The sequence below is a fragment of the Alosa sapidissima genome, chromosome 3 (assembly GCF_018492685.1).
Source record: "Alosa sapidissima isolate fAloSap1 chromosome 3, fAloSap1.pri, whole genome shotgun sequence".
Taxonomy (NCBI): domain Eukaryota; kingdom Metazoa; phylum Chordata; class Actinopteri; order Clupeiformes; family Clupeidae; genus Alosa; species Alosa sapidissima.
The window spans coordinates 7255585-7282587 of record NC_055959.1 but is presented as its reverse complement, the minus strand read 5'-3'; the positions used below and the strand labels follow the sequence as shown (position 1 = coordinate 7282587).

Here is a 27003-nt window from a genome sequence, read left to right as displayed (position 1 = left end):
TCATTAATCGTGTTGGTCCATTGACGCCCTCCAAATCTGGCTGTTTGTATATGGTTACCATCATGTGCCAGGCTACACGCTATCCAGCTGCGTATGCTTTAAGGAGCATTAACACAAAGTCTGTTGTGAAGTCATTAGCTCAATTTATATCCATCTTTGGTATTCCGAAGGTAATCCAAAGCGACCGTGGGTCCAACTTTACATCCACGGCTTTTGCCGAGGCATTGAGGCAGCTACGTATAAAGCACAATCTGAGTAGTGCCTATCATGCGCAGTCCCAGGGGGCGCTTGAACGTTTCCATTCATCATTGAAAGCGTTGTTACGGGCATATTGTGTGGCGTTAAAGGAAGACTGGGAAGAGGGGCTACCATGGTTGTTGTTGGCAGCTAGGGCTGTTGTCCAAGAAAGTACAGGGTTTTCACCCAATGAGCTGGTGTTTGCACATGAAGTGCGCACTCCCTTGTCTGTTTTGAAAGGTGACTTGGATGTCTCAGAGCCACCTGAGAATCTGTCTGATTATGTGCTTGGTTTTCGCAGGAGGCTGTTCCTGGCCTGGAAGATGGCCAGTGAGAATCTAACCGCAGCTCAAAAGAAGATGAAACGACTCTATGATCGTAAGACAGAAGAGAGGGTGTTTAGCCCAGGGGATCAGGTAGTAGCCTTATTGCCCATCCCCGGTTCACCATTTGGGGCTAGGTTTTCAGGTCCCTATTCTGTTGTGCGGCAGGTCTCAGACACTAATTATTTGGTGTCTACGCCTGAGCGTAGGAGGTCTGTACAGCGGTGTCATGTCAATCTGCTCAAACCTTACTACTCCTCAGCCTCTCAGGGGGAGGGAGGTAAGGGTGAAGTTAAACCGGTGGGGCTGTCTGTCTCTGAGGTTGGTGTGGCCACATCTCAGGTGGCAGCTGAAGATGGGGTACGTTGTCCGGATGATGCAGTCTTGCATGGGCGGTTGAACAACACTGAGACATTAGCTGACTTGGACAGTTTGTTGGGTCATTTGGGAGGGGAGCAACGAGAACAGCTTAAGTCTTTAATTTTGGAATATCCTGCTTTATTTTCAGACACACCGACGTGTACCACACTGATTGAGCATGACATAGACGTGGGGGATGCTCAGCCTATTCGACAGAGGTTTTATCGCGTTTCTCCAGATAAACGTAAGAGCTTGGAGGCAAGCGTTCAGTACCTTGTTGATAATGGTTTAGCTACACCATCTTACTCCAGTTGGGCGTCGCCATGCTTGTTGGTTAAGAAACCTGACGACACCTATAGGTTTTGTACAGATTACAGGAAGGTGAACACGGTTACAAAGGCAGACTGTTTCCCTTTACCTAGGATCGAAGACTGTGTGGACCAAGTTGGTTCTGCTCATTTTGTAAGCACTTTTGATTTATTAAAGGGCTACTACCAAGTGCCCCTTACGGTAAGAGCCCAAGAGATCTCTGCTTTTATCACACCTTCAGGTCTCTACTCATACAGGAGAATGAGTTTTGGGTTACGCAACGCCCCCTCCACATTTCAACGGCTAATGAATCGGGTTGTTGCAGGGTTGGAGGGGTGTGCAGTGTACATTGATGATGTGGTGTCTTACGCGGATACCTGGGAACAACATCTGGCTCGCATTCGCGCCTTGTTTGAAAGTTTGGTGGCAGCAAACTTAACAGTTAATTTGGCGAAATGCGAGTTCGCCAAGGCCACTGTTGTCTATTTAGGCAAAGTGGTTGGTCAGGGCCAGGTTAAACCAGTAAGAGCTAAGGTTTTGGCCATCGACGCATTTCCACCGCCATCTACGAAGAAAGAGTTGATGAGATTTTTAGGGATGATTGGGTTCTATAGGAATTTTTGTTGTAATTTCTCCACCGTTGTTGCTCCTCTAACCAATTTACTGAAGAATTCAGTGAAGTTTGTGTGGTCTGAATCATGCCAACAGGTATTTGAAAATGCTAAACTCTTGTTAAGTTCTGCTCCAGTTCTAGCTGCACCGCGTTTGGACCAGGCGTTTAAATTGCAGGTGGATGCAAGCCACGTGGGGGCTGGGGCTGTTCTTCTTCAAGGTGACGAGAGTGGGGTGGATCGTCCTGTTGGGTATTTCTCACGCAAATTCAATAAACACCAGTTGAATTACTCAACAATTGAGGAGGCCCTGGCATTAATTTGGGCCCTCCAGCACTTTGATGTCTATGTTGGGGGTGGGTATCATCCTGTGGTGGTCTTTTCTGACCACAACCCTTTAACATTTCTTCAGTCACTTCAGAATTCTAACCAACGTCTCATGCGTTGGGCACTCTTTTTACAACCTTACCGACTGTCTATCCGACACATCCGCGGTGTTGAGAACGTGATGGCCGATGCGCTATCACGGGCTCCGGATGAGTCTGTGTGATTTGTAACATCTCTCCCTGTTGTCTTCTCTATTTCTGTCTGTCCTTAATTTGCTGTCCAGGCGCCAGGATCTGCTGGAGAGTGGAATATGGAGGAGGCTGGGGGTGCAAGTCCAGTCTTGGTTTATGGTAGTGCCACCATGAGTGCCTGGTCACAGGTGTGAGCGTGGGTGTTTGGGTTGTGGGTGTGCGTGGTCTTCCAGAGTGAATGAGTTCATTATTATTTGAAATTTCTTTATTGAGTTTGTTATTGATTACTGATTTATTGTTGATTTTTGGATATTATGGGTAACCGGTCCCATAAATGTGGGCCTCGGTTCTCTTAGGGGGGAGGTGTGACGCCCCAGCTGGTCAGTGCTGGGTCTTGTCGCACTTCTTGCTCTTTGTTTGTGTTGGCTCTGCTGCTGTTCTGTGTGTGGCCTACAGGGGGAGCTCTGCAGAATGGTGTGGGCTAATTGCGCCAGCGATTAGGGCAGAATATAAGCGGGTCCCGGGAGCCTGCTTCAAGCTCTCTCGCTCTCTCTCCGCTTCCGCTGATTGCCGGTTCCAGAAATGTGGGGTGCTGTCGTTGCGGCCGGACGGGCTGTAAGCACACAGTGTACACACAGTGAGGTGAAGCACACACTAATCCCGGTGCAGTGAGCTGCCTGCATCAACAGCGGCGCTCGGGGAGCAGTGTGGGGTTAGGTGCCTTGCTCAAGGGCACTTCAGCCGTGCCTACTGGTCGGGGTTCGAACCGGAATTCACAATTGATGTGGCAGTTTCAAAAGGCAGAATAAAAGTGATGTGGTCGATTCTACAAAGCATTGCCCACCTCTGTCCATGCTGAGGGGGGTCGTCAGGAGCACTGACCTCTTCTCTTTACACTATGCAGACCTGTCATCTGCCAGAATTTTTCAGGTGACTGCAGTTGTGGGATGTTAAACTGGTGGACAGCTTTGTGGTGAGGTGTGGAAATAACTAACCACCTTAAATGTGACTAAGACTAAGGAGTAAGGAGATGGTAGTGGACTTGAGAGTGATTAAGCAACTCTCTTCAATGTCCAGTGTTACAAAATACTCCAAACACCTGCTTTTTGTGGAGTGTTGGGGTATTGTGTGTAGACTGATGAGGAAAAAAATGAATTGAATCTATTTTAAGATGAGTCTGAAACAAAACAAAATGTGGAAAACTTGAAAGGGTCTGAAAACGTTCCGGTTGCAATGTACACCGCAAATTATGGTCGACATAAAACTACTGTTCTATAATAGCACTGTGACATAGCGAGAGGCTAACAACCATATAATTAATGTTAGCCTATTTCATTACATGTAGGCCTACTGTATATAGACTAATATATTAGGCCTACTCATAAACAGACGCAATAGATGCATCTTTTGCTTGTTTCTCCTCTCCTTTGCTCTTTTTTCCTACCTGATGGCTTTAACAAATAGGAGCTTATTAGAAATGTATGCTATTCCTGAAGCACAAAATAGGAGCTTTCAGTCCATTGCCTCCCAGTCCTAATTGTAACATGTGCTCGATCGATGAGATGAGTAATGTGCAGAAGCAGAGCCTCAGGTGGATTACTGTATGTGCAGCTTGGTTGCTTGAGCCAAGCCTGTTGTTACAGAAGCGGTGGGTTTTGAAGTTGTCCATTAAAAAACTAGTGCTACCGCATAGTGTGTGTGTTCACTTGTGAGTGTGTGGGGGGATAATGGGGTGTGTGTGTGTGTGTGTGTTCATATGCGTGCTTGTGTGTGTGCATGCCTCTGAGTGTGTTTTTGTATGTGTGCGTGCGCACGCATGTGTGTGCAGGGGCATTGCCCTTGAAAAGTCTCAAAAATATATTTTATTTTTCCTGAATATTTTCATTTCAAAATTAAATGCCATTTTGAATGTAAGAGTGTATTTGCTGAATAACTTGGTTGATTGATTGACTGACTGAATTTTGTAAAGGTCACACTCACCCCTTGCTAAAGCGCAAAATGGTTTATTCCGCCTGCAGGATGATAGGTAGGCTATTCACTTTTTATTGTTGTCAAATTGATGAAGATGTTTTTTTAAGTTGCTTGTATTTTGTCTATTTGCAAGTGTAAATGTGGCGAGGATTATATACTCTCCAGAATTATTGGCACCTCTGCTAAAGTTGACTCAAAAGAGGAATATAAAATCATCTTTTGGAAATTGATCTTAATGCCTAAAGTAAAAAAAGAGGAAAATATCCAACCTTTAAGAACACCAATTTTCTTTGTGAATGAATAATGTATAATAAACTAGGTGTACCACAGAGCGGTACAAAATATGACCGCCGCCCAGTCCAGCACATTTTTTCCACAAAAATAAATCACGCTGAAAGGCCTATATGATTCTAACTGTCTCACTAAATTGCATTATTCACACTCAATTCTCACTGGTATCTGCTAGACAACAAGTACCAAAACATGATTAGTTCATAGATTTCACATGTAAAATTGATTTTATACAACCCCACCCCCATCTTGCCTGTTCATAATTCTGAGAAATTCTTGAATTGTGTGCATGTGTGCGTGTACATGTTTATGTTTATGTGTGTGGGTGTGTGTGTGTGCGTGCTTGTGTGTTTGCCTGCGTATGTGTGTTTGGACATGTGCATGCATGCGTACATATGTCTACTGTGTGAGTATGTGTCATACGTATGATTACTGTGAATGTATGTGTGTGCGTGTGTATCTGTTTATGCACATGTGTGCACATGGAATGGGTTAACATGACCCCTGGAGGCAAACATGGAAAAAATTGGTCATCCTAGGCCCTACGGTTCTCAAGATATTCACAGAAAACTGTATCTGCCCTACCCTCCTTTCGGGGGGGGGGGTCCAGTACAGCGGGGGGGGGGGCTACAGATCAAAACGAAAAACGATGGTTCCATGCTATCCATGTGGGGTTACATGCCCACCAAGTTTCGTGTATCCCGGTCTTTCAGTGTCCCGCGAATTCTTGTTGGTGTACGGTCGCTAAATGTACACATACATTATTTTATTGTAAGGCCCCCCATGAACGAAAGTTCACAAAACTTGGCATGCATTCGGAGGGTGTCATAATGATCCTACACTTTCAATTTCGTGCAGTTTTGACCATGTCAGCCAGAGATATTGTAATGAAAACACCTAATTTTTTGCTTTTTAATTTTTAACTAGGTGGCGCTATAGATGAAATAAGTGGTAATGGGATGGGGTTGACATGCCCCCTTAAGACCAACATACAAAAAAAAGGTGGACCTCCTAGGCCCTACGGTTCTCGTGATATTCACAGAAAACTGTCTCCGGCCACCTACAGGCCAGTTGGTGTATAGTAACATAAATTCATTTATTGTGCTGCCCCCCATGAACGGAATTCCACGAAAATTGACGTGCATTCAGAGGGTGTCATAATGATCCTACACTTCCAATTTCGTGCAGTTTTGACTATGTTAGGTCACAGATACCTGCGATTACAACACTTATCATTTTTACTTTTTTGTGTTTAACTAGGTGGCGCTATACTGTACATGAAATGAGTGGTTATGGAATGGGTTGACATGGCCCCTTGAGGAAAAAAAAAAACCTTACGGTTCTCGAGATATTCACAGAAAACTGTGTCTGCCCTACCCTCCTTTCGGGGGGGTGCAGTCCAGCGGGGGGGCTACAGATCAAAACGAAAAACGATGGTTCCATGCTATCCATGTGGGGTTACATGCCCACCAAGTTTCGTCTACCCCGGTCTTTCAGTGTCCCGGGAATCCTTGACGGAAATTTGGACATGCGAAAAAGAGAAAAAAAAAAAGAAAAAAATCTGACTAAACCTATATGACCGCCGCTTCGCTGCGCGGCGGTCATAATAAATAAATGTTCTTCCTTAAAATACAGGGGTCATAAGGATTGGCACCCCTATGTTAAATTCCAATAGAGGCAGGCAGATTTTTATTTTTAAAGGCCAGTTATTTCATGGAGTTTTCTTCAAAGTGGTTGTATGCACGTCCCACCTCACTGAGGCCTTGATGCCTGATGAAGACCTTGGTAGGTCAAAACGTTAAAAACATTATGTAAATTTAGTTCTTCTGGGAGATTGCAGTGTGCGGACAACTACTCTTCTTTCCAAGTTATTTCATGGATCCAGGATACTATGCATCCTGATAAAGTTCCCTTGGCTTTTGGAATTAAAATAGCCCCACATCATCACATACCCTTCACCATACCTAGAGATTGGCATGATTTTATTTCAGTTAGCCTGGTTTGATTTGCATTGAGCTCAATAAGCATCAAACCAGCTAATATGCTAATGGGAATATATAGTATCTGCATGTAGTCATGTAGCTGTAGTCTCTTTTGCGAAAGCTATGCAGTCTATTTCACACACACACACACACACACACGTGTCATGCTTAGGAGTTTAACAGGTGTCACCATTTCAATAAAAAAAATTATAAGCATTATGAGAAAAAGCTTGGGAGTGTTTTTTCACATTATGTTAATATTTCAAATCTTTTTTTATTGAGGAATCATCCGTATTCATACATTTTTCAAAACATTCTCAAGTTTGAATACAGAGAAAGACAAACAAAATACACAAAAATAAACAACAACACAAATATCACATCCCACCCCTCCTGGGACTTCCCGATATGTAATGGCACTGAGGCATACAATTAGTATCATAATAAAACTTAGCCTACTCGGTCAAGATATTGAAGAAGGGGAGACCAGCTCTTATTAAAGTATTCCAATCTGTCTGACAGGACAAACCGTATCCTTTCCAAGTGTAAGAGTTCAACCATTTCTGATGGGATCTCAGTTTTTTTCCAAAACTGCAAAATAAGTTTCTTTGCCACAACCAAAGCATATGTCAACAGTTTCTGTTGACAAGGTGATAGCATATACACTTTATCAGAGACTCCAAGCACCACCAGGAGTGGGTCTGGATCCAGTATTGTCTCCAGCATATCTGATATGGTTCTGAATATCCCAGACCAAAACAAAATCAATTTAGGGCATAAAACATAGCTATGAATAAGAGAGGCCTCTTCAATCCTACATTTATCACACATGGGGGAGATGTCTGGGAAAATTCTGTGTAGTTTCGTTTTCAAGGTGGTCTATGGATCACCTTAAACTGAATAAACATCATCCCAGAGCTCGGCTCTAATCTCCACCCCCAATTCCTGTTCCCAGAGTGTTTTAATACCTTGTGTAGACGGTAACGATGTATTTAACAGTGAGGTATAAAGTAGAGATATTAAATGTCTAACCCTGCCTCCAAGTCCAAGAAGTCCATCAAATGTGGCAGGTTCCACATTATCAAGTTTGTGTGTGTGTTTTCTCACAAAGTCTCTGATCTGTAGGTATCTGAAAAAATTATGATGGGACAAAGGATGGATTTCCTACGACCGGTAGGGCAAAGGATAAGGACTTCAGATTGAATTTAGCTTTAATCTGTTTCCAGGTGCGGATTATGCTATGAATTATACAGTTATGATTGTAGCATGACTTATCAACTCGTGTCGGTGCAAGCACCAAAGCGCCAATGTCATGTGGAACACACTCCTCTCTCTCCATTTTGATCCAAACTGGATCAGTAAAAGTATGATCTAGCCACATTATCACTGTGCGAAGAGCACAAGCCTGGTAATAAAGAAAAAAATCTGGGAGGGCCAGTCCACCATCTGACTTAGGTTTGCAAAGATGGGCTTTCCTGATTCTAGGGGTCTTATAATCCCACAAAAAAGGAACTATAATTGAATCCAATTGTTTAAAAAAAGTCTAAGGAGATGAAAATGAAAAGGAATATGGGAATGTTCTGAAAAAGATACAGGTAGGAAAACCATTTTTATTGCATTAACTCTTCTGTAATTTAGATACCAAAGGGGGGAAGTTAGCTTAATACAACGACTGAAAGTCTTTAGGGACATTAATGCCTAAATATGTAAATTCCTGTAATACTATTTTGAAGGGAAATCTCTGCAAAGCTGAGATGTTTTGGATCTTTACAGGCAGAAGTTCGCTTTTTGGCCAGTTGATCCTCTAACCTGAAAATGTTCCAAATTTAGATATTATGTCCAGTACGGCTGGAATTGTAGACAAAGGTTTGGTAACATACAGCAAAATGTTGTCCGCATACAGAGAAATCTTACTTAAGGTGTCATTTAAACCGCATCCATGTATGGGCTCATCAGAGCGAATGGTCTGTGCCAGCGGTTCAAGGGCTAAGGCAAAAAGTAGCGGGGACAAGGGACAACCCTGTCTAGTGCCTCTGTGTAATATGAAAGGTGGAGAGAGCATCCTATTGGTTAAGATTCTGGCACAGGATTTGTTATAAAGAACCTTCAACCAGTTTTCAAAACGGTCACCAACATTGTATCTCTTCAAAGTTGAAAATAAATAAGGCCATTCCAATTGATCAAAGGCTTTCTCAGCATCTAAGGAGAGGATAGCTAGGTCATCTGAGTTCTTGCTCTGGGAAAAGGTTATATTGAAGAGACGTCTAATATTAAAAAAGGAGTGTCTGTTTGGTATAAAACCTGTCTGGTCAGGATGAATGAATTTACTAACTAAAGAGTTAAGTCCGAGAGACAGTGTTTTGGCAAGTATTTTTTGATCAGATGTCAATAATGAGATTGGTCTATAACTACTCACTTCTATTGGATTCTTTCCTTTTTTGGGAAGTACAGTTATAATAGCTTCATTTAAAGAGGGGGGTAGGCTGCCATCCTTGCTTGCTTGTACATAAATTTTTAGTAGATACGGTGAGAGAAGGTCACTGAATTCTTTGTAGAACTCACAGGGATATCCGTCAGGACCTGGAGTCTTTCCATTGTTCAGCTGTTGCCTATAGAACTTCTCAGGTCCTACCATGCCAGTGACATCATTGAAACGGGCAGCGTTCTAATACTAACAAACGCAATTTTGGTGTTGCTTAAAAAAGGCTACGTATTGATTTTTTTAATTACATTTTTTAGCATCATTTATTTTTAATTGTCATAATCAACACATTATCAATGTTGATTATTTAAGTTCAGTTCATCTTTAAATGTCACTCTCAACTTCGCTGGGTACAGCATTCCGTATCGGACTCCTTGTTGATCTCGAAGCATCTCCCTGGTTTTATTAAATGCAGCTCTACGCTTTGCCACTTCAGGAGTAAAATCCGGGAAAATGCGAATTTTCTGCCCGTCGTAGGAGAGGTCTTTTAATTCGGCAGATCTTTTGAGGACTGCTGTTACATCGTGAAAGTAGTGGAGTCTGAGAGTGAGAGTGAGGAGAGTGCTTTTTGCTGAACTCAGGTCACCTCTAATTGCCATCAAAGTGTTCCCTTCCATTGTTAAGGAAAAGTACACCCTGCTTCCATAACATTTTTGAAGAATGGGGTAAGGCAGCCATCTCCAACAAATAGGAGCTTATTACAGTGCATGAAAATGCACTGTACTGTTCTTCCTAGGCATTTTATTCTTATTCTTCCACTAACGCATTTAATGCAGCTTCAACCGTTCATTTAAACTATGTTACGTAGGTCTTACTTAGGACATGGGGGCTTTGTATTTTTCATCTTTGTAACTTTTATACTTTTTAAACTATTAATTAAAAACTATTCAAAATTTCCCCATAGACTTAACATGGGCTGATGATAATAGAGCACTTAAGCAATTAGAATCCTAGGCCAGGTGTTCCGGCCACCTGCATCAACTGTCAGTTTCTCAGGCTTTAAGCATACAGTCTCATTCTCTTAATAAGACTACACATCTTGTTCAACTGTTTCCTCTGTCCACAACATAATTTAACCATTTAAACTATCCACCTATTTAACTGTTCAGTCATTCCAACTATATTAAACCTCATTTACCTAGCAAATCATTTAACCATTTAAACCATCCACCTATTTAACTGTTCAGTCATTCCAACTATATTAAACCTCATCTACCTAGTTCAGTCATTCCAACTATATTAAACCTCATCTACCTAGCAAATAATTTAACCTTTTAAACCATCCATCTATTTAACTTTTCAGTCATTCCAACTATATTAAACCTCATCTACCTAGTTCAGTCATTCCAACTATATTAAACATCATCTACCTAGCAAATAATTTAACCTTTTAAACTATCCACTTACTGTTCAGTCATTCCAACTATATTAAATCTCATCTACCTAGTTCAGTCATTCCAACTATATTAAACATCATCTACCTAGTTCAGTCAATCCAACTACATTAAACCTCATCTACCTAGCAAATAATTTAACCTTTTAAACTATCCACCTATTTAACTGTTCAGTCATTCCAACTATATTAAACCTCATCTACCTAGTTCAGTCATTCCAACTATATTAAACCTCATCATGTTGGTTGCCAATTAGCACATCATCTGTTTTAACAATATATTTCACACCATATGTTTTGCATTTTCATGCACTGGTAATTCCCTGGAATTGCGTTTTCTAGTTACAGTGCATGAAAATGCACTGTACTGTTCTTCCTAGGCAACTTCTTATTATTATTCCGCTTACCACTTTTTCCGTACGCAATTTCTCTTGAACAGTTTAACTTAGAAACTTTATTCAAACTTTGTAACGTAGGTATTCAAACGGACCAAGCTGCTATGTCTTTTCAACTTTGAAACTTTTATACTTTTTAAACTATTAACCCTTAAAGGTGTAGGTTTTTGAACGTTCTAAGTTCCGCAACAATTGAAGGTTCTAAAATTCTATGTTGAATTCAGTGAACCCAGATATTCTTTAGAACGTTCATTTCTCAACATTTGGTACTCCTTTAAGGGTTAAAGAAAAAAATCCCCATAGACTTAACATTGCCGATTGTGACATCATAATACAGCCGTTAAGCAATTAGAATCCTATGGCAGGTGTTCAGGCCACCTGGATCAACTGCCAGTCTCAGGCTTTAAGCATACAAACTGGCCCTATTAAGACTACACATCCTGTTCAACTGTTTCCTCTGCCAAAAACTGTTTCAAAATAAAAGTCCTCACTACAATGTTTCACTGTTAAACAATGTAACCCTTTAAACTACTGAACTTTTTAACTGTTCAGCCATTGTAACTGTTACTTGTCATCAACTATGACTCCTACCCACTGTAGATAGTTAGCATGGTTAGCATAGTTAACATTGCTAGCATTGTTAGCATTTTTAGCAAAACTGTTAAAAATTATTAGCTAAGTTAGCTAAGTAACATAGTTAGCATGCTAGTTAGCATTTTTAGCAAAACTGCTAAAAATGATTAGCTAAGATAGCTAAGTAACATGGTTAGCATAGTTAGACTTCAACTTAAACTATCAACTTTTATTAAGCTATGCAACCATCATGTCTATCCTAGCATCACCATAGTAACTATCTCTGTATTATCTATTTTAACTATACATGATATTTTACATCACAACTTTTGCATTTTCATGCACTGGTAATTCCTTGGAATTGCATTTCTAGTTAAAAATATGCTATTCCTGAGGCACAAAATTGGACTTTCAGCCCATGGCCTCCCAGTTCTAATTGTAACATTTGTAAAGCAGAGCCTCAGGTGGATTTTGTGCAGCTTAGCTTGATAGAGCCAAGCCTGTTGTTTCAGAAGCAATCCATTGTCAGTAGCTAAATTAAAGGAAACACAGAGAGAGAGATAATGTAGGTTAATTTATTTATAGTTTTCTGTTTTATTTAGGTACATTAATAAGTTTACTTTTTTTTTATCATAGCTCAATTTTGACATACAAATGTATGTTTCCTTTTCATTTTGATATTAACAAAAAAATGGTGAATCTTAGTTACTAGTTTCATTTTATGTATGAATTTATTGGTAACACTTTACTTGACGGGTGAGTTCATAACACATTCATAGCAGCTGTCATAAACTGCACATAAAGCATGTTTCATGAGACATGTCTCAACATTCATACCAAACCTTTCATGAATATGGAAGACAGAACGACGACAATTTGTCAAAATAAAAGTCCAACAATTGCAAAGCAGCATTGGCGTTTTTGTTCCAAACCTCTTACTTGATCACGTCACATCTGAGTCAATGGGCTACTCAAGGATACAAGGAAGCTTATTGTCACATGCATATAATTACTGGAAGTAAAAAATGCAGTGAAATTATGTCTGGTGTCAGCCTATTTGCGCATTTATGGGCGGGGGGGGGGGGGGGGGGGGGGGGGGTAAAAAGTGCAGTAGAAGACGGGTTTAGATTAAGTGGCAAGGGCTACATAAGAAAGGGGGGGGAGAATTGGGATGGGGGGGGGCACCAACAAGGAGCACCCAAGAGCAACAGGCGCAAGGAAAAACTCCTAGCCTGGCGGGCCATTCTATATCATTGAAATGTATAGTCTGGCATCGAACCATTCACCTCGCTTAATCCAAGGGGCGGGCAGAGAATTGTCTTTCAAACTGCCTAGGCATGCAATAGGCCAGCGCTACGACCATATCCGTATCCGGTCGGCAAAACGGCAAATACATCCTTCTTCGAAAGGAATGACTTAAGTGCATTGTGTTGCTCAACTTTCAAAGAAAAGCACAAGTCCAACTTCTCCAAAGTTGACGCCAACGCCGATTCAAACAACCGCTCTTCGTTCGCCATAGCCACCTTCCTTGTTGTTCACTGTCGCAGGACTGTCGTTATCCTGTTAAGCGCGCCTTAAGACTCTCTAACAAAATAGAGCGCTGTGATTGGATGAGGTCCACGGCGTCAGCCAATAGAAATCCCTATGGTTTGATACTAGACGTACAGGCTGAGCAAATTAATTTGCCGCCGCTAGGGTGCGTCTAGATTTCTAGGCTAAAAAACTCCCTTACCAAGGAAGAAACCTTGGGCAGATCCACGGCTCAAGGGGCTAACCCAACTGCCAGGGGTCTTGGTGTGTGTGTTGGGGGGATGACAGGGGAGATGGGATAGTGTGCTGTGTATGTGGGGAGAGGGCAGTGTGCAATATGTGTGTTGGAGAAGCTTCCTCATGAGACACTGTGCTGTGTATTGGGGGGGGATGTGTGTGTGGGCGGGAGGGGAGTGGAGCAGTGACTGTGTGTGTGTAGTGTGTGTGTGGGTAGGTGGGGGCAGTGTGCTGTAAGAATGTAGAGGATGTGTGTTGGAGAAGATCCTGAAGACAATGTGCTGTGTATGTAGGGAGGGGGGGGGGGGGGCAGTGTGCAGAAAGTATGTAGAGGAGGCTTAAACGTTCCACATACTCGACGCACCCAACCGGTAGCGCGACAATGTGACGTCACAGAAGCGCCGTAACCATTTATACTCGCGCGTCGTAGTCACGACACTAGTTGCAATATTCTCCTGAACAGAGGTGTCGCTGTTGTGAAAAGATGAACGCTAACTACGTTACACAGCAGAAGAAGCTGCATTAAGAAACACTAGTAGCAGAGAATGTAAACGGGCTCTGCTATTAGCTAGCCTCTGTGATGGTACTTCAGACTTATCATTTAGTTTCCAAGGTGTGCGCACAGGTAGATAGATAGATGGATATATATATGGATAGATACTTTAGTCATCCCGAGGGAAATTGTAATAATTTAAACAGTTTAGTTAGCTGGCTAGCTAGCTAGCAGCTGGCTGAGTTTGTGTAATTTCCTGAAGTGGAAAGAGATTTTGTTCAGGCCTTAATAGATATCCTTTGTTTGAAAATAAATCGCTTCTATTCTTTCCTCTTAATTCCATGTGTTGCAACTCTCGCTGGTTACTTTGTTAACTTAACCAGCAAACTATTAAAAATTCACGACTGTATCAAAACACTGCAACTCTCGCTTGCCCTCGAACTAGTCCATCTTCCTGTTTCCGCTTTGTCGCGCTCGTCTGAAAAAAAATGAGTGGTGCACTACCTGTGGTGGTCACGGTGTCGCGCTACCAGTCGGGTGCATCGAGTATGTAGAAACCCTTACTGTAGCAAGCAGTGTGCTGTATGTATGTGAGGTGATGACAGTGATGATGTAAGTGTGTGTGTTTTCTGTGTGTGTGTTGGGGATGGGGGTGGGGGGGCAGAAAGGCTAGGCAATCAAGGACATGGGTAGATAGATGGAGGATGGAAAAAAAGTTCTATGGAGATGTGCAAAAGTTGGAGAAAGTCAGATGTGTGTGTGTGTGTGTGTGTGTGTGTGTGTGTGTGTTTTGACGTGTGATGAAATAAGAAAATAAATAAAAGGTCTGTAGCATAGGGAGAGGGATGTAAAAGTGCTAAAAGTCATGTAGGTGTGTGTGTGTGGTGTGTGTGGTGTGTGTGTGTGTGGGGGGTGGCATGAGTGCTGAGGAGTGAATGAGTGCAAAGTCAGTATAGTGTTAGTTCAGAGTTCGGATGGCCTGGGGATAAAAACTTCTCCTGAGTCTCTCAGTTCTGGCTTTGTGACTACATAGGCGTCTTATTGATTTCAGCGGTAGGAATAATCCATTGTTAGGATGAGAGGAGTCCTTCAGAATCTTTTGGGCTCTTAGGAGTACTCTTCTGGAATAGATATCTTGTAGAGCAGGGAGTGCCAAACTCCACTCCAGTGCCAAAAAGACAGAACATGGTCAAGCAAATAATTTTTATTTCATAAAAATGTATTTGTTTTATGATGTAACCTTTGCAGATGATTTCTCATCTTTTGCTACTGGGAATGTCTAACCAGAGAGGGTTAAAGCGGAGCGAGAGGCGCAAACGTTCGACAATTTCCGCGTTCGATTATTGCAAGGGGGAGGGGGGGGAATCCCCCTTTATGCAGACCAGAGTAAACCCTCGCTGCACTAATGTCAATGGAGACTTGTGGAATTTTACCAATAAATTGGTCATTATGTCTTTTTGGATTTGTTGAGGTTTCTTTGGAAAATGTTGTCATAATCTGTAAGTGTTTGGGATCATTTCAAGCCTAAAAGTGTAATTTTTAGTGATTCGGATTTGTAATAAAATAACTTAATATCAGACCATGCTGCTGCCAGTTACTGTCCGGTTGTTAGCATGCTAGCTAGCCTCTTAGCTAAGGTAACATTTTAAACGGAGAAGTGTAATTTCTTTGAAATGACAACTAGCTGAATAACATTACTGACATTAGTTAAAGTGGATAGTTTATACTCAAGTGAATTTGCAACAGTATATTAAGTTTAAGCGAAGTCCTTCAACTACTAGTCACTTGTTAGCGCATAGCTGTATTGCCATAGCTACTCCCATCCACTTGTATAGCATTTTAAGCTAGCGTTAGCTAGCTAGCTAGCTCGGTTCACATGACTAATTAAATTATTCATATCATTTCCTTAAGAATGATTCATTGGTATCATACATGATTATGGACAATAATACTGTGAACACAATTATGTTTATCTGTTGTTATTGCTTATTAAGAGAGAAAGTTTATTTAGTGACGTAGGGTGACACTCCCACTTATGCAGACCGGAACTGTCCCGTTTTGCTCCCATAGTAACGAATTACGTTGCTCTATCTTGCTAGTAATCAAGGATCTTTGGTCTAACCGTTCCAGGATACACAAATACGGGTCAGCTTAATGTAGGCTACAGTAGTTTACCTCCCAGCGTTAAACTCAGTGATTACGAATACTTCACAACTTGTATAGTAAAGTGACATTCGATGTAGACTTCATAAGATATTCATGAAATATTTACAAAGGCTGGAGAGATTAAATTAATGGTATCTAGGTTACACTAATACGGGTCAGCTGAATGGCTAGTTTACCTTTGCGATTGTTGGACTTTTATTTTGACAAGTTGTCGTCATTCTGTCTTCCACACTCATGAAAGGTTTGGTATGAATGTCTCATGAAACAGTCATGAATGCTTTATGTGCAGTTTATGACAGCTGCTATGAATGTGTTATGAATCACCCGTCAAGTAAAGTGTTAACAATTTATTTATTAATTAAAATGAAAATGAAATGAAATATGATATGAAATATGCTTATAGATACATAGATAAATATGTTTATAGATATATTTCCTTCCTCTGTGAAAAAAAGAAAAAAAGGACAAAAAGTCTTATTGTTGAAGTTTAGCAGTCATAACTTTTCTTAGATGGTGTTGTTTTTGTTTGTGTGTCTGCTTTGGCAACACTATACCACATGGTCATGCCAATAAAGCTCTTTTTGAATTTGAATTTGAGAGAGAGAAAGTCAAGTCAAGTACAATCCACCTACACATGTCCAGGCAATTAACATGAATGAGGAGTTTGGGTATTGGTGATCATTTTTAAAATATTCACTTTAAAGTGACCTACCTCTCTGAACAGACAATAAAGCCATCACATTTCATCGCACGTTATAGCCTCGGTGACACCAATTGAGATTGAGAGTGGGTCTGGAAAAATACAACTTCCAGCATGGGCGTTACTAGCAGTGAAATTAAACTCTTACCAAATACTTTCAGATGTGCAGCAAAGGTCATCATAGTACTTTAAAATGATTCAAATTATGCAGATGATATGGCACTAGCGGGACTGTTTCACAAGGATGACAGTATCTGACTATGTTAAACATGTTTTTAAGCTAGAACAGTGGTGTAAGACCAGCTCACTTTTACTCAATGCAGGTAAAACAAAGGAACTAATTCTTAATCAAACAGGTGCTCCAACACCACTGATATTAACCAATCAAACTGTTGAAATTGTTAACTGTTTTAAGTATTTGAGAACATACATTGATGATAAGCTGAACTTCACTGAAAATGCTGATGCTATATGCAAAAAGACCAGCCAAAGACTTTTAATTAGGAAATTAAAGGGATTTGGAGTCAGCTGTAATATTCTTGAGAGGACATATGTCAGTTTAATAGAGAGCGCCCTTACCTATAACATTTCTGTCTGGTATGGTCACTTGGCTTTACACAATAAGAACAAGCTGTCCAGAATTGTTAAAATGGCAGGGAAAATCATAGGGCGACCTCAACAAAACACCAGATAATCTACACAGCACTGCAGTACACAGAAAAACCATGAACATACTAAATGATGATACCCACCCCCTCCACTCTAAAAAATATATACAAAAACTATTTTATTCCAAATGCAATTACCATGGTCAACAAACAATGGAAAAGCTAGACAGAAGTAGCCAAGAGCACTAAATAGGCTGAAACTGGTGCTTTCTGCCTTGTTTCTGATGTGTATGCATGTGTGTGTGGTCTAGAGAGAGGAGGTACATGTGATGTGCTGTGTCAATCCTGTGGATATATGTCTATGTGTAATGGAATTAATGTGTCTACTCTATGTTTCCTATGTGTTTTATACTACTCTTACCAGTGACCAAAGATAATACCTGAAACCAAAGATAATTTTCATGCAGGCATGATAATAATAAAGTATATTATATTCTATTCTATTGCTAAATATTTGTAATTTGGCCATTTATCATTGTGATAAATAACCAAATGGTGATTTTAAAATACCTCTTTTAACTGAACTTCACTATTATATGGGTATGTCATCTAAGCTGTATTATTTAATAAGATTGATAGAAAAATAACAATAGTTTGAGTGCAGACAAGCTAAAACTCTAGTGTTGTAGAAGGCATGAAGAAAGCAGCGGTGCTAACGAGGGGAATCGAAAATGTGGCCATGATCGTCTCTCTCTCTCTCTCTTCCTGCAGACCTGCACGTCACGTTCCTGGTGCTGCTGCCTCTGAGTGTTATCATCATGATGGTGAGCGCCGTGCTGGGGATCGTCAACCTGTTGGCACGGGCACAATGGCTCCTGGTGGTGACCGGGATCTTGCTAATGTTTGGTGGTAAGCTTTCCTCACCTCTGACACTACCCCTCCTCCTCCCCATCCACAGATCTAATGGCTCCACAAATCTTACTGAGCTAGTGTTCACATTAGAGAGGGGTCAGTGACTGGTACCCAGTGCGGCAATCAATATCTTCCCTATATTTTTGTTCTGCAGGAAGGACTGCCACACTCTGAAGGTTGGTATTATTTTGAGCTTTCAATCAATCTGGTATGTCAAGCGCACACTTATTTGTCAATAGCAGGGACCAGCTATGCTTGTAGTTCAATACTAGGCCTACTAGGGGTGTAACGGTTCATGTATTCGTATTGAACCGAAACGGTACGGGGGTCACGGTTCGGTGCATGAATTTACACGGAGAATACACGGTATAAAAAAAACATAAAACTCGTGTGCGTATTAATTAATGTCATGCGCAATTACTGTTAAGTAGCGAGAGTTACGGGAGTTCTTTAGCGACACCTAACGCTAATCTGTAGCCTCGCATTAGCTCTGATTGGCGCCTATGTTTTTTTTGTCAGGTCGTTGGTCGAGTCAGTCAGTCAGAGATAGTAGCACTAAGGTGGCGACACACATTAGAGGATCCGCTGGTCTCTTCGCAAGTTTGAGAACTTCAGTTACAGTAGTACAGGCGAGAGAGTGCTGTTCAGCAGTTGTTGGGTATGTGAGTGGAAATATATGCTACACACCATAGACTGTATATATAGAACAGTCTATGGGCTAGAGGCATAGTTGATGATAAATGACAGTTGGAATAGTTGAAAAGTTAAATAGTTGGATAGTTTAAATGGTCAAATTATTTAATAGGGAATTATTGTAGTGGAGACTTTTATTTTAAAACAGTTGTGGGCAGAGGAAGCAGTTAAACAGGATCTGTAGTCTTAATAGAGCCAGGTTGTATGCTTAAAGCCTGAGACAGACAGTTGCTGGAGGTGGCCGGAACACTTGGCATAGGATTCTAAGTGCCCTACTGTGATGTCATAATCGCCAATGTTAAGTCTATGGGGACATTTTTAGTAGTTTTTAATTAATAGTTCAAAAAGTATAAATGTTACAAAATTGAAAAATACATAGCTGAAAGTTTCTACCTCAAACGGTTGAAGCTGAATTAAACGCACAAATATAAGAAGAAATCGGATAACAGTAGAGTGCATTTTCATGCCCTCTAATTACATTTCATGTGACCATCATCCGGTAAACTACAGTCCTTGTAGGAAGCGTCCATTGTTTTTCCAACCCACTTTTAACTTCCAACAAAATTACGTCTCACTGCAACGATGCGCCATCTAGTGGTCAAGTAGTCAAAGCTCATTAGCGTGGAAGTGAGAAGGGCATATTATTTCGCCGCTACAAAACGCTATTTTTATACCTCTTCTACAGTTCCAAACAACATTGCACTTACGTGGTAGTGAGTAGAGGGTCCCTAAAGCCAAACCGAAGTATCTCGAGGTCTTTATGTGGTCGGATAGAGAGTCCAGAATGAATTTCATCAAGCCAGTACCTTTCCGGAAATGTTGCCATCTTTGCTGCCATCTTTAGGGGAAAGTCCGTAGGAGTCGATTGCAAAGTGTGCTCTGGAAATTCACAATTTCGTCGCCGTTTAAAAAAAAAAAAAAAAACATATATATACACAGCTATAGGGAAATTAGGGAAATTAAAAACATCTAAGGCACCAGGTAGTGATGGATTTCCACCTGAGTGGTATAAAAAACTCAACCAAGAGTTGACTCCACTTCTTCTCACTACCTTCAACTGGATTTTGGAAAAAAGCTGTATACCCCCCATCATAGAAGGAAGCGATCATCACAGTGCTCCCCAAACCACAAAAAAATAAGGAATTATGTCACAATTATAGGCCTATATCAATTTTAAATGTTGACTATAAGATTTATACTTCAATTATAGCTAGTAGATTACAGACGATTATACCGGATATTATAGATGAGGACCAAACAGGTTTTGTTAGAGGACGTCAAACCCAAGATAATATTAGAAGAACGTTGCTTATTATAAATAGAATTCAAAAAAGCAAGTCACCAACAGCATTGATTAGTCTTGACGCCGAAAAAGCATTTGACATGGTTAATTGGGAGTATTTATGTATGACATTGGAGAAATTTGGTTTTAAAAAGAAAACTATACAGTGTATTAAATCTATTTACAATGAACCTACAGCAAGAGTAAACGTAAATGGTTCTCTATCTGACAAATTCATATTAGAGAGAGGAACTAGACAAGGATGCTGCTTAAGTCCCATCTTATTTGCCATATATATTGAACCTTTGGCCCAAATGATCAGACAAGATTCTCTTTTAAATGGAGTAGACATGAACAACAAAAAACATATAATAAGCCTTTTTGCAGATGACGTGATGATCTACTTAAATGATCCAATGAAATCTTTTGATAGATTAACGCAGACCCTGGCAAAATACAGTCAATACTCTGGATATAAACTAAACATATCAAAGACTCAGACAATCATGTTCCATGCGGTACCGACGCAGGGGTTGACAGAGTACAAACTAAAATGGGAAGCAAAATCTCTTAAATATTTGGGATTAAACATAACCAAAAATCTTTCTGAACTATATAGCAGTAATTATGAAGAAGTGGATAATATGATAAGAGCAGATATTGAAAGATGGTCTACCTATTCCATCGATTTTACAGACAGGATAAATGCATTTAAGATGAATATACAACCTAGGCTCTTGTATTTATTCCAGTCGCTCCCAGTAGAGGTGCCTTCAGCACAGTTCACAAAATGGGAGAAATTAATATCAAGATTTATATGGGAGGGTAAAAGACCTAGAGTGCGATTTACTACTCTCCAACTACCTAAAGATAAAGGCACTCCCAAGTTTGAGGGAATACTTCTATGCAGCACAAATTCGTCCGCTTCTGTGTTGGTGTAGTAATGACGCTGTAACCCGCTGGAAAGATATAGAAATGAATACCTGTTCCTACCCGATCCAAACATACATTGGCGAAAGGGAAACTCCTTTAAAGATCAAGGATCAAGTTGACCCAGTAACATCTTTTACGCTAGACACATGGCAGTCTGTAGTTAAACAGCTGAGGATAGGGAGGGAGCTCAGTCTTCTAAGATGGATTGCATTTGACGGAGAATTCAAACCAGGGAAAATCGACACTACATACAGAAATTGGGTAGCTGCAGGCATAACTGCTATATGTACAATTATCAAGGAAGGAGAAATTAGGAGTTTCCAAGAAATAAAAGATACTTTTAGTTTAAGAAACACAGATTTATTCAGATATTTACAGATGAGGGACTACTATGAAAAAAAAGTTAAAAAGAAGGAGGGAGAGGTGCATCCCCTCATCAAAGTATTTGCGATGTCTTACTATAGAGAAATCCCTAGAGCAATTTCAATTCTTTATTCTTGTTTAATGGAATCCAAACAATATTCAACACTATATATAAAGACCAAATGGGAGAAAGAGCTAGGTGAGAAAGTCGAGACCTGTTATGACATGTGGAGATGTCAGCAGACCAAAGGTGGAGAGAGTTTGCTTGGAAGAACCAGATCCGCTACTTTATCACCCCTTTAATTAAAAGTAAACAACTATCAACGCAACAAACATGCTGGAGACAATGTGGCGATATGGCACCAAACCATACACACATTTTTTGGAGCTGTAAGAATATAGAGCCTTTTTGGAGAGAGGTACACGTCGCTTTAAGTGAGATCTTGGGTTATGCAATTCCATTTACATGTAAGGTCCTATACATGATTTGGAAGAATATGTATCCAAAGATGACCAATATCTAGTAAAGATTTTGCTTACAGCGAGTAAGAAGGCTATCACTAAGAACTGGCTGAAAGCAAACATACCAAATCGTAAATAGTGGTGTACTATCATTGAGGAAATCCAAGGGATGGAAATGTTAACATACAAATTAAAAATGAAAGAAGAATCATATGAAAAGAACTGGGGAAAGTGGTTACAAAATGAATTGAAGGTAGACATAAGTTAAAACAAAAATGTAGAGTATGAATGTACCCTCTTGTTATAGGCCCCCTTATATTTTTTTTATTTTTATTTTTTTTGTGTCTGTTTATTTGCTTTTTGTTCTTTCTCTATGTATGTATTTGTTGTTACCAATAAAAAAAAAGTAAAAAAAAAAAGCCCTCTTCTGCTGCAGTGAGTTGGAAATGCCAAGCACGGTTCCTAGTGGAGGAAGCTATTGGTCCATTAAGGAGCATTAAGCCTTAAAAGCCATAGGTGACTTCTGACCTGGCCACTGCTAATGAAAGCATCAGGGCTGTAGTACTCGAGTCCAGTCTTGGACTCGAGTCCGGACTCGAGACCGTTTTTCTATGGTCTCGGACTTGTCTCGGACTCGCTAGTATTTGGACTTGATCTTGTCTCGGTCTCGGCCACTGGTCTTGCCAAATATGGCTTTTGGTCTCGACCGAGTCCAGGTGTCTTTAGGGCCATCAAAATTAACGTGTTAATCGCCGCGATTCATTGAAATACATAATGCGTTACAAAATATTAACTCAATAGTGTTTACCTTTGTGGGGGGCTGATGTCACGTAACAGAAGCCGCAAAACCTAAAACCGCAAGCCTGAGAGTTTATTTTACTGTCTGTGGAGTTAGCTGAAGATAAAGAGGAACCAACATTTAGCCAAATAGTAGCTTTACTGCAAACTGCTTTTCACTCTTGTTAGATAACGTTTACAATGTCAAAATGCACCAACTGCAACAGTTACATAAAGATGATACTTTTCGGCTCCTCTCCATTAAGATCCAACTTGAACGTATGCTACTCCATTTAATTAAGAGCGCGTCTGAACGCACACGAGAAGGAGAGAAAACGATTGGCAGGCTCCAGCTGGCTTGTCGTTGTTGATGATAATTGATATCTCCTTTTTAATATAAGAAACTTATAAAAGGAAGGCAACAAAGACGAGGTTAGAGGAGATTGCCGATTTATCCGATTTCCACTACTGACCAGTTATAAACATGTATGTAGGCTGCACTCACTGTGATTTGAAAAATGGACAAAAATATGAAGAGTTGTCTTTGCCTTTGTGTAATGGAACTGGTGAGTCTTGAAGTCTTCAATAATTTGTTTACATGAAGCACATATTATGCCGATTGAAACACATTCCATTCAGATAGCTAGGTGACTGGCTCAGGCTCATCATTCACTTTTAATTGCAAACAGAAAATGTCTAGCTAGCATCATGTCATTACATGCTTCTATTTCCAAAGGAATGAAAACTGTTTATACCAACTTAATATCATGCTTATCATTGTTAATATTGTACAATACATGTGGTACAAACAATATTAGAGCTTGTGGACTAGCTATAGGCTATATTTCAATGGAGCTGGTAAAAAAAAGATCATTATGAGAACGTGGCCACAATGGGCTTAAAGTAACAGTGCACCATTTACAAATGAGTTAAACAGCATCATATGTGTAGTATTTCTTAAGAAATGAATACTTTAAAACACAATTACTGTGTCAGTATTATCATTTAAATAATATAAAAGTGTTTTACTTTTACCTTTGTGGTTACTCATTAATTTTGTGATTTATGTTGAAGCTTTAGTCTTTAGGAACTTTTTAATTGCGGTTAATCGAGATTAATTCATTTCAAAATATATATTTTGAATCGTTTGACAGCCCTATAATAATATTGGAGAAGGGGAATGGCTACACTTACAAATCCTGGGTGTGTTCACACTGTTTTTGCTTTTAGATAATAATAATAATAATAAACCAAAATGATTGTCTTGATACTGTCATGCACAAGACTTTTTTTCCTATCCTGGACTCGGTCTTGACTCGGACTCGAACCTTTTTGGACTCGGTCTTGTCTTGGACTCGAACCTCTTTGGACTCGGTCTCGACTAGTCCTGGTCTTGGACTTGTCTTGGACTCGACAAAGGTGGTCTTGACTACAGCCCTGGAAAGCATTAATGGCTTGATCTCAAAGGGACTGTAATGGTGTAATGGTTACATTACTCTTTCTTTACCTGCGTCCATGTTTGTGTTGTAGCCCTGGTGACCATGTGCGGCGTGTGCGTCTATGTGGCCTACTGCGCCGCGGCCTACAGGGAGGCGATTAGGCTCCTCCTGTCCACCGGCGCCGACGGCTCCAAGTCCCTCGAGGATGGCATTGAAATCCGCTTCGGCTGGTCTCTGGCCCTGGCCTGCGTGTCTCTGGTGGGTGAAGCCCTCACCGGTGTCGCCTTCCTGGCCACTGCCTGGATGCTGAGCCACCAGAGGACGGGAGAGGACCAGGGCATCGAAATCAAATAACCACCAATCAAATCAAAGATGACACGCCATCATCTGAACATTCGATTAGACCAAATGGCTCCTGACTGTCTGGCAATGCCAGATACGGACCTCAGCCCTAAAGGCAACCCCAAGGACAGCAAAGAAGAAACTCCATTATGTGGGATTTCAGCAAGGTACACAAATGAAGCCCTGGGTCACATACTGTAAATAGATTCTGAACTTTTTCTGGATATAGCAACTCCGGCGTCATAGCTCTTAGGCATTTCATGTATCTGTTAGCGCAGCTCCAAGGAGGCTACAGAGATTAATTATATGGGTGTTGGGAGAGGTGTAATCACTCAAACACAAACACACATTCTGTCAGTGCATGCACATGCAGTCACATGGTGTTACACAGACACATGAATACAAACACACACACAAACACAGACACACACACTTAAACAGACACAGGCACACACACACACACTTACACATAGACACATCACACGCATACTCATATATTCACACATGCACCCATATGTACATACATATGTATTCCTTTTTATGACAATACATTCACGACTTTCAAATATGTAATATTCATGACATGTCACCGGTACCCTAAAATGTACTTGATGTTCATGTCACATTAGTGTAATACAAAAACAACAGATTGTGATATTTCTGGAATGTTAATTACAGTTTAATAAGATGAGTGCCTCTTGAATTAGAGAGGTCTACCAAATGGATCAGGATGTACTTGATGTTCATGTCACATTAGTGTAATACAAAAAACAACAGATTGTGATATTTCTGGAATGTTAATTACAGTTTAACTCATTGAATGCCAAGCTGTTTTCGGAAGCTTTGTCCTAGAGTGCCAGCAATCTAGACCATTGTTGATGATCTTTGTACAGCCACAGCATATTCTGTGTTATAGCTATGAACACATACAATGGCTTGTTTAAAAGGTGAGACTTTAAGCTCTCAGTGGGTGCAAACTGTGTATTTCTACACGCCCCCTGAGAAATCCCAAGCTAAACAGTGGCTAGTTTTCATCAAAATCGCTGTTTTTTTTCTAGAAATGGAGATAAAACGTCTTTCATGAAATATGAAGTGTTGCCTGTAAACTTTCCGGGAAGTGATCAGCGAGACCTGGTGAGACTGCCACCTAGTGATAGACCCACGAAAATGGCCTGGTTTTGAGCTGACGTGCAAGCGTCACTGATTCGACCCAAAGCGGCAACCGAGTTATCATAAAATGTCCAGATAAAATGTCCAGATTGTGCGTTTTCATGAGTTTTTGATCGTCATATATTTAATTTCCATTCATCACAGAGTTCCCAAAATCACATATAAGGTGTGTTAGAGTGTCTAGTTTCGTAATTTTTTTTAAAAAAAGCTAAAAACGTAATATTACGTTTTTGGCACTCAATGAGTTAATAAGATGAGTGCCTCTTGAATTAGAGAGGTCTACCAAATGGATCAGGATGTACTTGATGTTCATGTCACATTAGTGTAATACAAAAACAACAGATTATGATATTTCTGGAATGTTAATTAAAGTTTAATAAGATGAGTGCCTCTTGAATTAGAGAGGTCTACCAAATGGATCAGGATGTACTTGATGTTCATGTCACATTAGTGTAATACAAAAACAACAGATTATGATATTTCTGGAATGTTAATTAAAGTTTAATAAGATGAGTGCCTCTTGAATTAGAGAGGTCTACCAAATGGATCAGGAGTTTGGAATGGGCTGAATCCCTGAATTTTTGGTCAACGATTCCCAGGACACCGAAACACCGGGGCACATGAAACTTGGTGGGCATGTAGCCCCACTAGACTTTTACGGTAAAATTTAGTTTGGTCCCCAAATATAATGGCCGATGAATAATTTTAAATTCAGTAAAGGAAACCCTGCATATTGATCCTTCATTTAGGCTGCCTTTCCAGTATAGCTTATGGTTTTATAGCTTTGTGGCTTGTGTATTCATGGTAGGATGATTTTCATGTGAAATGTATTCCCATTTCTTCTTGAAGTCAAAATAATCATTGGGCAGCCGTGGCCTACTGGTTAGCGCTTCGGACTTGTAACCTGTCTTGACTTTTTGACTCGTTTAGAATCGCCTTTGACTGCTTCAGAGTGGCTGGCTACAGGCATGCATAAACATGTCCTTAAAACAACCCTTAACATTATAACCCTTAAAGGAATGTTCCGGAGCAAAAACAACCGAGGGTCTGAGAGAGGACTTTTACCAGAGCAACACAGATGTATAAACTTCAGATTTTATTTTAAAGTGCCAACATAAGGGACTAACGTTTTGACGTTCTGCCACGTCTTCGTTAGAGTCTAGTATTTCGACAACCTAGGGTCTATTTCCAGAAGCTAAAAGGTTCAAACAGTTGTTTGAGAACATAATTACGTTAATTGGTGCAGTTTTGAGCAAGGCTGTCGTTTGCATTAACACTAAATTGTCTTACAATGCAAGTACAAAGGGCATAGACACTTCAAAAACAAACTATGTCTACAGACAAATCGAAGTATTGTAAACACTGAAAGTGTTTTGAAAGGTTATAAAAATGTTATTTTCTGAAGGGTGTGTTTGGGTCTCCTTATCAATGTTAATATTGATACTAGCCTA

The 27003-nt window shown here is 40.4% G+C and overlaps 1 protein-coding gene across 4 annotated transcripts in view; it reads left to right on the top strand.

Moving 5' to 3' along the window:
* LOC121705904 (transmembrane protein 114) overlaps window positions 1-27003 on the top strand; it is a 43396-nt gene that overhangs the window by 13627 nt on the left and 2766 nt on the right. Inside the window, exons 3-5 of one of the 4 annotated variants that reach the window (XM_042087230.1) lie at window positions 17951-18088; window positions 18246-18267; window positions 24132-24264. In XM_042087230.1, coding sequence (XP_041943164.1) covers window positions 17951-18088; window positions 18246-18267; window positions 24132-24140 — 169 coding nt within the window. In that variant the 3' untranslated portion in view covers window positions 24141-24264. Of the gene's footprint in view, window positions 1-16090; window positions 16113-17950; window positions 18089-18245; window positions 18268-24131; window positions 25237-27003 lie in introns of those variants that run through there. The other 3 variants (XR_006030916.1, XM_042087231.1, XM_042087232.1) reach the window with 3 other exon arrangements.